Source organism: Fringilla coelebs, assembly GCF_963513975.1.
Source record: "Fringilla coelebs genome assembly, chromosome: 2".
Lineage (NCBI taxonomy): Eukaryota > Metazoa > Chordata > Aves > Passeriformes > Fringillidae > Fringilla > Fringilla coelebs.
In genome coordinates, this window is record NC_140029.1 from 27,787,637 (window position 1) to 27,799,699 (window position 12,063).

The 12,063-nt window shown below is 47.8% G+C and overlaps 1 protein-coding gene across 1 annotated transcript in view; it reads right to left on the bottom strand.

The window, feature by feature from the left end:
- The window catches only part of LIMS1 (LIM zinc finger domain containing 1), a 68,272-nt gene extending 56,884 nt beyond the window's left edge, over positions 1-11,388 (bottom strand). The window contains exon 1 of the mRNA XM_084225800.1: positions 11,256-11,388. Within this exon, the coding sequence (XP_084081926.1) occupies positions 11,256-11,305 (50 nt within the window). The 5' untranslated portion in view covers positions 11,306-11,388. The remainder of the gene's footprint in view (positions 1-11,255) is intronic.
- Between the last annotated feature and the right edge of the window lie 675 nt (positions 11,389-12,063).

Consider the following 12,063-nt stretch of genomic DNA (forward strand, 5'->3'; position numbering starts at 1 on the left):
CAGCCTGCCTCTGTGATGAAGAGAAAGCCACTGTTGCAGTGCAGGCTGATGAAGCACCAAAGATGTGTGTCCTCTCTAAAAGCACACATTTTTTAGCACAGAAAATGTGTTATTTACAGAAGCAAATAAACAGGATACACCTGAGCTATTAGGAAATGAAACATCATAGCATGCAGGTATAAGGTAATAAAAATAAAAGATAATATAAGGTATAAGGTAATAAAAAATGATAAGATACATAAGGAAAAAACTCTTCTGGTGCTGAGAAAAGATAGGAGAGGCAGAATTACCACCTGATAAGGTGGACAGGAAGGCTCCCACACCCATGTTACTACACAGGCTGCCAACTACTGCCTTGTGTTTACATGCTTCCTGATGCTGCTACTTGCTTTCCTCAACTCCTTTGTTACTTACATGGAGCAAACTTTGTGTGTTGGCGCAGGAACCCCATGAGGACAGACATGGCAGGAAGGTCTGTAACCTTTACCAGCCATGGAGCAGCCATTTGGGACTCCTCCCCTGGTCGAGCTGTGCCATGCCATACCATCAGCTCCAGTGCGCAGCATCCTAAAGAGGGGCAGGTGCAACTTCCCAGCATCCGGGACCAAAATGTCAAAAGACCATTTGTGGAGGTGACAGGCACCAAAGCACCCCTTGCCACAGGGCTTTTGGTGCCACACCATCATCTGCTAAAATCTTAATTCTTGATGGTGAATTTCTTGCCTTGGAAGAAAGACTTCAGAAGGGGCACCCTGTGTTTGTTTATATCCTGACCAGACAACTGCTAATAGTAATTTGGAAACAACACCCTATTGCAACACCTGCTTGTAAGCAATGAACAGAGTTAAGAAAAAATTTATGGCAGAATCACTAAAAAAAAACCCAAACTGTACTTTCTCTTGCTACTCTTTTTACCTGTGTGGTTGGTTTAAATATTTTATGTGCCAGTGTTACAAAAAAGCCTATAAAGAGAATACAGAACACACATACACTCAACCCTCACATAAGCCACGAACTGTGAGGGTGAACCCAGGTCCTGCTGAGGACATGCGTTTTGCACTTGAGTTCTTGGCTTCAAGGAAATTAAAATTTAAACTCATAACTTGACCTGACTGAATTTAGGAATTTAACTTAAGGGCTCTGTGTAAGCATGAGGACCGTAATTGTCTTCAGACTAAATATTAATTTTATTATTTTTACTTAGATACATTTCACTATCAATTTCTGAAAAGCAACTATGTCCTTTTTAAACATTTTTAATGTTCACTTTAAGATAAGAACGCTTGAAATAAATATGATCTCCTTGTCCTCCCTGACTTCTCTTAATACCATAAGGAAAAAAGCATAGGAAAAAGTTTTCAGTTAATGCAATTCAGCACCAAAACATGAAATATTGGATACTGACAGCTCCAATGCTTTTGCCTTATTAAACTTTAAGTCCATATGAACTTGATACCACAAGACCTCTGTGGTACAAAGAAAAGCATTTTTTGAACAATGGATTTCTTCACAATTAATTCAGGTAGACCCTGCCTTCCTTGCATCTCCAAGACCAGCTCCAAGAACATTACCATTTAAACCATGAACACAGAGCTGATCTATTATTCTTTCCAAGTTTGAAAAACCTTTTGACTTGGAACTAAGGCTCTGCTCATTTTGCATTTGCTTTCATGACAAAGGCTTAATGATAGGTTAAAAAATCTGGACTCAGCAGCTTTTCACTATATTCCCCTCCCACTGTGGTAGGGACAACCAGCAAATACCTGGCAATGCAAACCAAGGAAGGAACATTACTCAATATATAAGAGAAATATCCTCTGCTTGACATTTGTACGATCAAGACCCTTCATGCCTACAGAGGCTGGACACCAGAAGACAGCTTTCAGTGGTGCAGCTCCTCCTTTGGGAGAACAGAGCCCTTCTTAACACAGAAAACCTCCCAGGCTACATTACCACCCCCTCAGCCACCCAGTGATGGCTACAGCTGCTCTGCTGGGCCCACAGTGACTGAGATCCCAGCATCTGCCCCATCCCATCCGTGAATTCTGGTGCTTGTTTTTGTACATGCGTGGAAGTAACACTGCTGCATGTTTTTAACTGTGTGCTGTTAGACTTAACAGAAAATCCATTACTGAAATCAAGCCACTACACAGCTAAACATTACCAAAATCCATCAGGTAAAAATTATTAGACCACTTTCACCTCAGATGACACAAAATACTCATTATGGTAATCCTGCCTTCCTTGGGAATCTGTCCTGCCTGAAACCGCCCTGAAAAGACACCAGTATCACACAATGACATTAAACTTCTTCAATGTCTCTTTCAAGTACAAGTTGACAAAGCTATTCATAAATTAATAAATAGCCCAAGGTGAGCAGAAAGATTTCTCATGAAACCTGAGCAGTAATGCAATATTTCTGTTCCTGGATCCTTTGCCATTTTATCATCCGCTAGTAATTCTCCCAAGGGTGATGTCAAGGATCCTCTTAACTGTACTGTTCACCCACCTCTGCATGGTAATGATAAAAATATTGATTTTCACATTCATGACTCAGATGCAATTTGACACAAGAAGTCCAAATTATTTCCCCCTTGCAGTGCACCAGCAACCACAAGCACAGAGAGCTTCACTCACATCAAAATTAAGCAGCCTCATTAATACATGACACTGGAAACAGTGTTTCATTTGCCCCGTACTTTTCAAAATGAAGGCCTGGTCCAGCAGCAGACTTTAATGCAGGTTGTGGAGGGGATAAGAGAATGGTTTGGAAGGTCTCCCTTGGGCAGGGTCATCTTCACCTTGATCGGATGGGTCGGAAGAGCAGCAGCGGCAGGGTGAGATCTGCCTCGGGTGGGTATGAGCTGACATCAAGGAGAATCCCACCTTTCCCTGAGAATCCTGACACATGGAACACCCCATCACCCTTAAAAATCCTCAGATCCTGCTGGAGTGAAGTTTGATAATTGCTATCCTGCATGTGACAATAAGGAAAATGTGGATTTCAGCCTTAGACAAAGTTTGGAAATTTTGACCTTCAGGCTTATACCATGTGTATCCACCAGCAATATTCCAGCCCTCCTCCCTCACTTCATCTCGCTGTAAAGCTATGGCACAACTCCACCACCCAAAACTAAACCCCACATGGTGACCAGACTGCCCTGTGCCAATGCCTGAAGACATCCAGCTTCCAGCATGGCACAAAGTGAGGCTGTACGAAGCCCTTTCAGAAGGGACATCCCTTGACCAGGATGCACATGGAAAAGGGAGCCTTTCCACTTCGAAAAGAGAGAAATTTTAACTGTGAGAGAATTCAACACGGGATTCAGCCCAGGGCTGCGAGCCCTTTAGTTCCACCCCACCCATGACTGTCCTCCTTCTGTGAGTTTCTTGTATTTATTTATTTATTTTTTTTTTTAATGTGAACCTGAAACAGTTCTTCAATGTTTGAATGAGCAGGCAATCAACCAAAAGAATAAGACCCACTGGCCTTTGAATTATTTCAAACAATTAACAATTAACTGCTGTTCTTGGATAGGATTACAGAAATCACACTTTGATGCACAACAGCAAATGAGCCCACTGAAGGGGAAAAAGGAGGTAGATTTTCTTCTGGGAGATAAGACTTTCTGAAATAACACCTACCCTGAGGATCATATTTATACAACTATTTCAACAAACAAGGCTTTTGAAAGTCCGATACAATCCTCTAATGAGAGAAGATCAAAGCAACTAACAGGAAGGCCAGGATGCAATCAAAATATTTGATCACTGAGCAGTTTTGTAACCAAGCCATAAACTCAAGGGCATTTCAGTGGAAGCTGTGGGAGGAGAAGCTGCTGTGAACACCTGGAGATTATGTGGTCATGGCAGATGGAGCCCCTTTGGGGAATCCTCACACCCCATGCCATCCCTGCATCCCTCCCTGCACAGGGCACCACCAGCAGCCACCATCCCCAGCTTCCCACCATTCTCAGTGCAGCTATGTTAAACAACCAAGGGTGGAAATTTTACTCGTTCTCCTAAATCCTACCACCTCCCCCACTAAAGTTAAATATTTGGCCTTTGGTTTAAACTAAATGGATTTTTGTTTTTCCTTTCAGAGCGGTCTCACGATCTCCGTGTGACCCCGGTGGGAGGACAGAGGGAGGCAGGGAGACCCCACCGTGCACTCAGAGCACTGCCAGAGCCCAGTGAGTGTCAGCCCACTCAGAAGCAGAGATGGGTGTAATAAACTTTTAAATACTTCCTTTCCCCCTTTTTTTAAGAAAAAAAGAACAAGGAAAAAGATACTGATATTTTCTGATTTTCCTCCTCACACCTTTTTATTAAAAATATATACTTAGCAAATATTAAACAACTACATATTTGGATGCAACTCAAGCTAAACAGTAGCTTGATAGTTTAATTTTGGAAAAAAAAAAAAGGTAAATTCTCACTTTCTTGAAAGGCTTTACTTTAACTTATTTGTATATTCCCTAGGTTATCAGCACATTTCCCTTTGCTTTTCTGAGAGCAATATACATGTCCTTGTAACCCGAGAAGTATGGGAAATTCTGGAAACATCCAACTGTGTATAAACACTTAAAGTTCAGACACTCTAACACAAAACAAGTACCTCTCTGAAACAAACATCTCCAGATGTTTTAACGTATTTTTATATATAGATAGATATATATATAAGATGTGACTCAGGCACAGAAAGCCAAAAGAATGTTCTCATTTCCTGAGACTGGCTAACAAAAAGGAAAAAAAATGTGAATGAAGGAACAAAGATTCAAAACTCAGCTTTTTCTTAACAGCAGCAGCTTTAAAATGCTCCATTTCAAATCCTTTTTCATATAATCAGAATATTACCTCTCTCTTGCAACTTCATAGACTCACAAAAGGAAGCACAGAAAGGAGAAAAATTGTTTTCTGGGTTGTTTAAAGTACTACAGAAATGTCTCATTAGAGAAGCGCCTGTTCTTTTTTCAGTTCCAGTGAAGCTGATCGACACCTCCCAACAAGCCCCTCTCCCACAGCCTGCCTTGTCCCCAGGACACAGTGGTTGAGAAAAAGCCAGCAGCCACGTGTGCTGTGGCTGCCCCACAGCTCTGCCTCTGCCTGGAGAGCTCAGCCTGCATGAGCTCACTGCAGATCTTGTTCTATTTTTTTTTTCTGACAGTACAAGTGGGTACAAACAGCAACCAGTTCCTCTGGGACCCAAAAGCAATGGGTGAAGAAAGCCCATGGGCATCTCCAGATCATGAAGTCTTGTCATGCCAACAAATGTCAGGTGATTTAAACAGGCATTAAGATGTGTCACTGTTCTCTGTGCCCTTTCTAACCATAAACTACCTGTCAGGGGGGTAGGACATGAGATTTCCTTCCTCTGAATCCTTTGAAGGTATTTCTGCAAACCAATTCAGTGACAACTGTGACAAAACCACTGCCGGGGTGGTTTCCCTTCAGACAGAGCCGTAGGAGAGTACAGCAAGCTGCAGAGAGGACACTCAAGTGCACTTCCCACAACAGAAAGCAAAATTGCCCAGACAATCCTTCCACAACACCTGCAGGCAGGTAGGTGATCCTTCTTCCAGTGCAACAGAGCATGGACTCCCAACCTGACACTGCACCCAGGGCAGCAGTCCCCGGACCCAGCCCAGACCACCACCAAACACTGCTCCCTCCTTCTTCAAATCCCCAACACCTTGTCACAGAATTCCACTTTTCAAACTGCTCTCTGCCAAAATGGGTACTGCCACCTTTGCCAAGTTCTTTCCCACGGACATCACTGCCACCTACAAGATCAAGGAATCATTCCAGATTGAGAGAAAGTCAGTTTTAAATCTATGTATCTACCATTCTCCCTCACCATAGGTTTTCAGCTGGCTCAGGTCCCTGGTGCTGGCACTAGAAATGCTGGGGGATAGGAATGTGTGGGTCACCACAGGCAGCTGTAGCACAACCACATGCTTAATTAAAACATCTCTGTAACCATCACTGCCCATGGGAAGAGCAGCTGCCCTGGCATGGCCCATAGGTGATCTGTCGTGAATCATAACACTGGCCAGAGCTGGGTCTGGGAGATGGCCATTGCCTAGTGAATCTCAGCCCACTTACAGCAGACCCTAGCAAAAATAAATTACTTAATACAGCACAAATGTCCATCTCTCTGCCATGAAACACAAGTCTGTCCTGCTACCAACACAGTTCAGAAGAGAACATATGCAAAGCTCAGCAACATGTGCCTATTTGCAAGCATTTCCTCACAAAAACCGAGGGTTTTGCAAGCAGAGGCTGCTGTGCCAATTCAGCCTTGAATCCACAGGGGCCACCTTCCCCCAGCAGTGCCAGTGGCACCCCCTGCTTCCCTGCCTGCCAAGCGTACTCTGCATTCCCAAATCAGAGGTGGAGTGTGCCAGGAGACACCAAAGGAGGGCTCAGGGATGCTGTGTTCTGCGAGGCAGGAGGCTGACAGCCAGTTCCCTGCCCTGGCCAGGCAGCACCCAGCCCTGGTACGGATGGCCAGGCCCCCACAAAAGACTCTTTGCAAATTATCAAGGTCCCTTTTTTCCCTCCCAGGGTGGATTTGAAACTAATTCTCTGCGTGGTTCCCTCTCCCCACATCAATCCCACAGCTGCTGAATGTCAGTGTGGGGTCTGGACTGAAGCCAGTTTGCCATGTTGTTGCCTCCCAAATATTTGCAGGCATTGCTGCATTGCTTTGCTGTGGTCTTTCCCAGTGCCCCCAACTACAATAAAACAACATATTAATACAGAAAACTCTATTAATTTTGAGCACAGCAGCTGCTCCATGCTGCTCTGGCCACCCAGGAAATGTTCATAAAGTCATTACAATGCCTTAGCTCCCCAGTGATTCACATCAATTCCCACCCATGATGCAAGAAATATCTCCCCCCCCTGGTTTTAACTCTACTCTTCACACCAGTTTAGGTTTCACTCAGACAACACCCACCAGTGTGTTCTCAGTTCTTCAAACTATTTAATGCAACCAGTGTTTGAAACAACCCTAAATCCACATGATTAAGGACCCATCTTCTCACTGAATTCTACAGAAGTGGCCGGTGAGGTTTTTTAATAAATCAAAATGCAATGAAAAGAAGGATCATCCAAGCTGGAATTCAAGAACTTCTTATTAACCATATAAAGAAAAGCAATCAATATGAAAAATGCAGAGCATAAAACCTCCTCCTAGGTGCCAACCATGTTGTAATGTTATTTTTCATGCACTATAGGGGGCTCCAGACTATGCCATTTTGGCAGAGGAACAGGCTGCAGAGGAGGTCCACTTTGTCCATAGTTTGTCATTGGCCGCACTATCAGCTTCTGGCATCCTGCATATTGCTGACAGCCTCCAGATGCTGAGACAAATTCAGCAAACTGTTTGACATAAAGAGTTGCTATGGTACACAAAACCATAGTAATTACAAGGAAATTACAGTATCCTGACTTTTTTCCCCCCTGCTTCTATCTACTTAAAAAACAGAAGTCAGCATTTTCATAAAGACTTACACATCACAGGAAGGAAAAGGCTGAAATAATTGCAAAGAAACATCCTAATTGGAAGAAAAATATTAACCCCAGGGCACAGTCCCCTGCTACATTTTCCCTAATTGTCAGACTGAATTAGGACCTTTTGCCCTTTCTGCCCCAACAGAAGCACTTGTGCACAGGCTGCTAAGGGTGACGTGCTCTGTAGCACATCCCAACACGACAAGAACAGCAGACCACGCACGGCTGCTTGGTTCACACTAGGCATAGCTTAGACAAGGGAAAGCTTTGGCTATGAAAACGTGTCTGTCAGTTTCATTTTCCTTGTCATCAGCACTTGCCATCATGGAAAGGCCTGACATGAGTAATTTTCCCCACTGACTATCAAGCTGCTTTTAGCACAGCTAATAATTAAGGCTTCCCTATATTGAAAAGTAATAGGAGATTGCATTATGCTATAGAATGAAAAACTTTTGAACTGGGCTTCAGAGGAGAACAAAGCATAGACAAATCAGGATGTGTAACCTAACACACAGCACGAAGCCACAATTGCAGGAGCTGGAAAGATTGCCTTAAGTGCTCCAATAATAAATATTTCACTGCAACTTGAAAAAGAATTTGTTAACTGTGCAAACCACCCTCTGTATACTGCAGACCATTAATGTTCCCCTGCAGTAACTGTATGGAGCAAGTTCTAAGAAAAAGACCTGTGCACTACAACTGAGACCAAACTGTAGCACCACATTTAGCTTCTTATTTAGAATCCCCTATGAGAGCCAGTAACACCATGAAGTGCCCCCTTTTTCAGCTTCACAGTCTACAGTGAAATAAGAACTGTAAATCCAACGAGTCTCTACTAGTTTTTCAAGTGTAGTTATACTTGGAGTAAAGAGGACCTGGCTTTTTCCAGTATTTTGCTGCATGCTGGCCTGTAATTCTTGCTACAAAGAAAAACTCTGTTTGTTCTAGGAGCTACAAAAGCTTAAGATAATAATGGCTCTGAACGGAGAAGCTAATGTTTTTCTCTGAACCACATATGAAACTTCTTCCAATGATAACACATCAAGATGAGTTCAGCACAACCAGCTGAAAAAGCTGCCTACAACATTCAGAGGACATTTATAAAGCAAGCAGGCACTGCCACAATGAGCTATCAGCCCCAGGCAGCACACCAATCAATCCTGAACAGCCCACCACAACCCAGCATCAGCCCTCTGCACACCCCTCCTTACCCAAATCCCTCACTTCCAGGACAGAGTCTGGTCTCCCCGTGTGATTCTGAGTGAGAAAGCTGTGCCTCAGTAAGGACTGTTCAAGTGACAGCACCAGCATCCAAATTCCTCTAGTTGCAAAACAAAAGCCACGGGAGTGACTCAAGTTCAAAAAGCCCCCATAAAACAAAGGGGGAGGGAAAAAAAAAGTTACGCATACCTGCTGAGCAGATGTCTGCTGCTTTTCCGTGTACCAAATCTAGAGAGACCTCACTTCATTCTTTCCTTTTTTGTTTTCTTCGCCAAAACTCAGATTACTCAAACTCTCTAAATCAGACCCAAAAGTCAAGATACAAAATCCCTTGGGAATTTCAGCTTGTGGAGGCCTTTGAGATCACATTACATTTTGTCAAAAAGCAGGTTTGAATGAAATAGTCACATTTTTAGTGGGTTTTTTAACCCCAAAGAATCAAAACAAGAAAACACACCAATTTTTAATTTTCCTTTCTTGTATTTTACAAAATCAAAATGCATCTTCCAAGACAGCTACCTTTTTGTTTTGACTTCTGAAGACTGGAATCATCTATAGAAAACCCCCTCTGAAGGAGCTGACTCCACAGCTTCTCCCCACTGTGCCACCCTGCCAGATGAGCAGCCCTGCTGTCCTGGCCGGCACCTCCCTCTGCTCCCTCAAGCCAAGCTTCTGTGACAGTGAACCCCACAGCACCTCCACTTCCCTGAACACAGCAGAGCCCCTCCATACAACCATTCACCCCAAAAGAATGGTGAGAGGAACAGAGAAAGCCAGCCAGTTTAGCCAAGGGGCCCCACGTCCAGCCTTTACTGGGCAAACAGTTTTTATTTGGGGCACACCAGCAGCAGGACTCCAGGCTGACTCTCAGCCATGGGAGGATTTGCTTGGCCAGGAGGCAGCATGATTGCTCCTGCTGCTGTGAAAGGATGCTTGATTCACCAGCTGTACCCTGGATGGCTCTGCTGCCATCAGGGCTTCCCAGGAAGTGCTGGCAGCCGCATGTTGCTGCAGGTAACCTCCCTGCTACTGCATCTCTGCAAGTTCCTGCAAGCGGAGGCTCTAGTCTGACTTTGTCCCAAAATCCTCACTGTGCCAGGGGTGTAGCTTAGCTCATATCCTCGGAAGCGTGTACCAGCAGGGCAGCTGGCCCGCTCCCTGACAACTTCAGCAGAACAGCTGCCAAATATGCAATTGCTCTGTTTACCTGGCCAAAGAGGCGGCTCAGCCAGAGCACCTGCGTGGGGCTGAAAGACACAGAGCTACGCACAGGCACAGTCGCGACTGACTGACGCTGGTGGCACAATTATTGACAACTCGGCCACTTTCAGGAATGCAGAAAGAATCCTGGTCTGGAAGCATCTACCATCCACTATGAAAGCAAGTGGCTGTTGGAACATCTGAAGAAAAAACAGTTACCCGCAATACATAGGGGCACCTGAATCACATTATCATGTTTTTTCTAAGCATGTGGCTGCAATGCAACTGGAGCAAAAACTGGTCAAGTCTGGTGAGATCCTGCCCAGGACATCAGAGCACTGCCCCTAGGAGCAAAGCTGGCTCACCTCGCTCAGGATGGCACCTCTGTAGCCCAAACTCAGCCTGACTTGGCAACTGCCACAGCTTTCCTCCAAAGGTATGGCGGAGAGCTGGAGGAGCCTGCATAAGTCGGGCGCGGGAAAGATAAGGCAGTCTCTAGACAGGCTAAAGTTTGTGTGCCAGCAGCCGTCCTGTACCTGCAGTCCAAGGCAGCTACAAAATAAAGCTGCCAAAATAGAGCTTTTTCCTTCCCTCAGCTACAGGTTTTGACCTATTAGCACAATACTTTGCCAAGTGCTTTAATTAGGGCCATTTCTTCCCAAGAAACAACTGCACAGGGCGAGGCTTTGAAACGCTGGGCAATGAGCAGAGCAGCCTTTGCTTTCCGTAGTCCACCCCATTAATCCGTCCCCGAGATAGGACTGCTCGCTAACTGTGGGATATGCATAAAACATCACGAATCTCACCACATCCACACCCGAGGTTATTTAGTATGATGCTTTTAATAGCCACCACCCGCCCAGGACATTTTAATGCCCTGGGCATCAGACGGCGCTCCCGCCGCTCCCGGGACGTGCGAGCCCCGGTTCTGGGTGTTTTTCCCGATCGCTGCAACAAGGGCACAGGGCCCGCCCCAGCGCTCCGAGCGAGCGCCGAGCGCCGAGGAGGGGATTGCGGAGAGAAGGAATTCCTGCAGTGCCTCTCGCTGCGGCTGCCGGGACGGGGGAAAAGTTTCCCCGCGGAACGCACACTTCACAGGAGGAGCAGCAGGGACACCCTGCACGGCTGCGGGCCCCCCGTCCCCTCGGCGGGACCCCAGCCCGACCCCGCCGGCGCCCGCGGGAGCAGCGGGAAAGCGCCTTTCTCGGGCAGCCGCCGGTGACAGCGGCCCGGCCGAGACAAAGCGCCGCCCTCGGCAGCCGCCCGCCGCGGGAGGCGGGACGGGACGGCGCGGGCGGCCCCTGCGCCTCTCCTACCTGTTACAGTTGATCCCCGCCGCCGCCGCCGCCGCCGCCACCCCCAGCATCCCGGCGGCCGCCGCTCCCGCCGCTCCCGCCAAGCGCTCCTCACCGGCGGCGGGCGGGGCCTCGCCGGGCCGCGGTAATGGCGCTGGGCGGCCCCGCCGGCACCGCCCGCCGCCGGGGGGCGCGCTCCGCCCGCGCCGCGCCCCGCCCGCTGCGCCCCCGTGCGGGGAAAGAGGGAAGGCCCCGGCGGGAGGTGGGAGCGCACCGCTCCCGGCCGGGAAAGAGAGAGGGCACCGGCGGGAGGTGGGAGCGCACCGCTCCCGGCCGGGAGAGAGAGAGGGCACCGGCGGGAGGTGGGAGCGCACCGCTCCCGGCCGGGAGAGAGAGAGGGCACCGGCGGGAGGTGGGAGCGCACCGCTCCCGGCCGGGAAAGAGAGAGGGCACCGGCGGGAGGTGGGAGCGCACCGCTCCCGGCCGGGAGAGAGAGAGGGCACCGGCGGGAGGTGGGAGCGCACCGCTCCCGGCCGGGAGAGAGAGAGGGCACCGGCGGGAGGTGGGAGCGCACCGCTCCCGGCCGGGAGAGAGGGAAGGCACCGGGGGGAGGTGGGAGCGCACCGCTCCCGGCCGGGAAAGAGAGAGTGCACCGGCGGGACATGGGATCTCCCTGCCCTGCCCGAGAAGCGGACGGGAGTCAGTGCCCAGAGCTGGGGTCCCCCTTCCCCATGTGCTTCCCGCTGGGCCCGCGGGAGGTGTGGTGTCGTCATCCTCCTCTGTCAGCCCTGCGGGAGATGCGGCGGCCGAAACGCCCCGCAGCGTTATG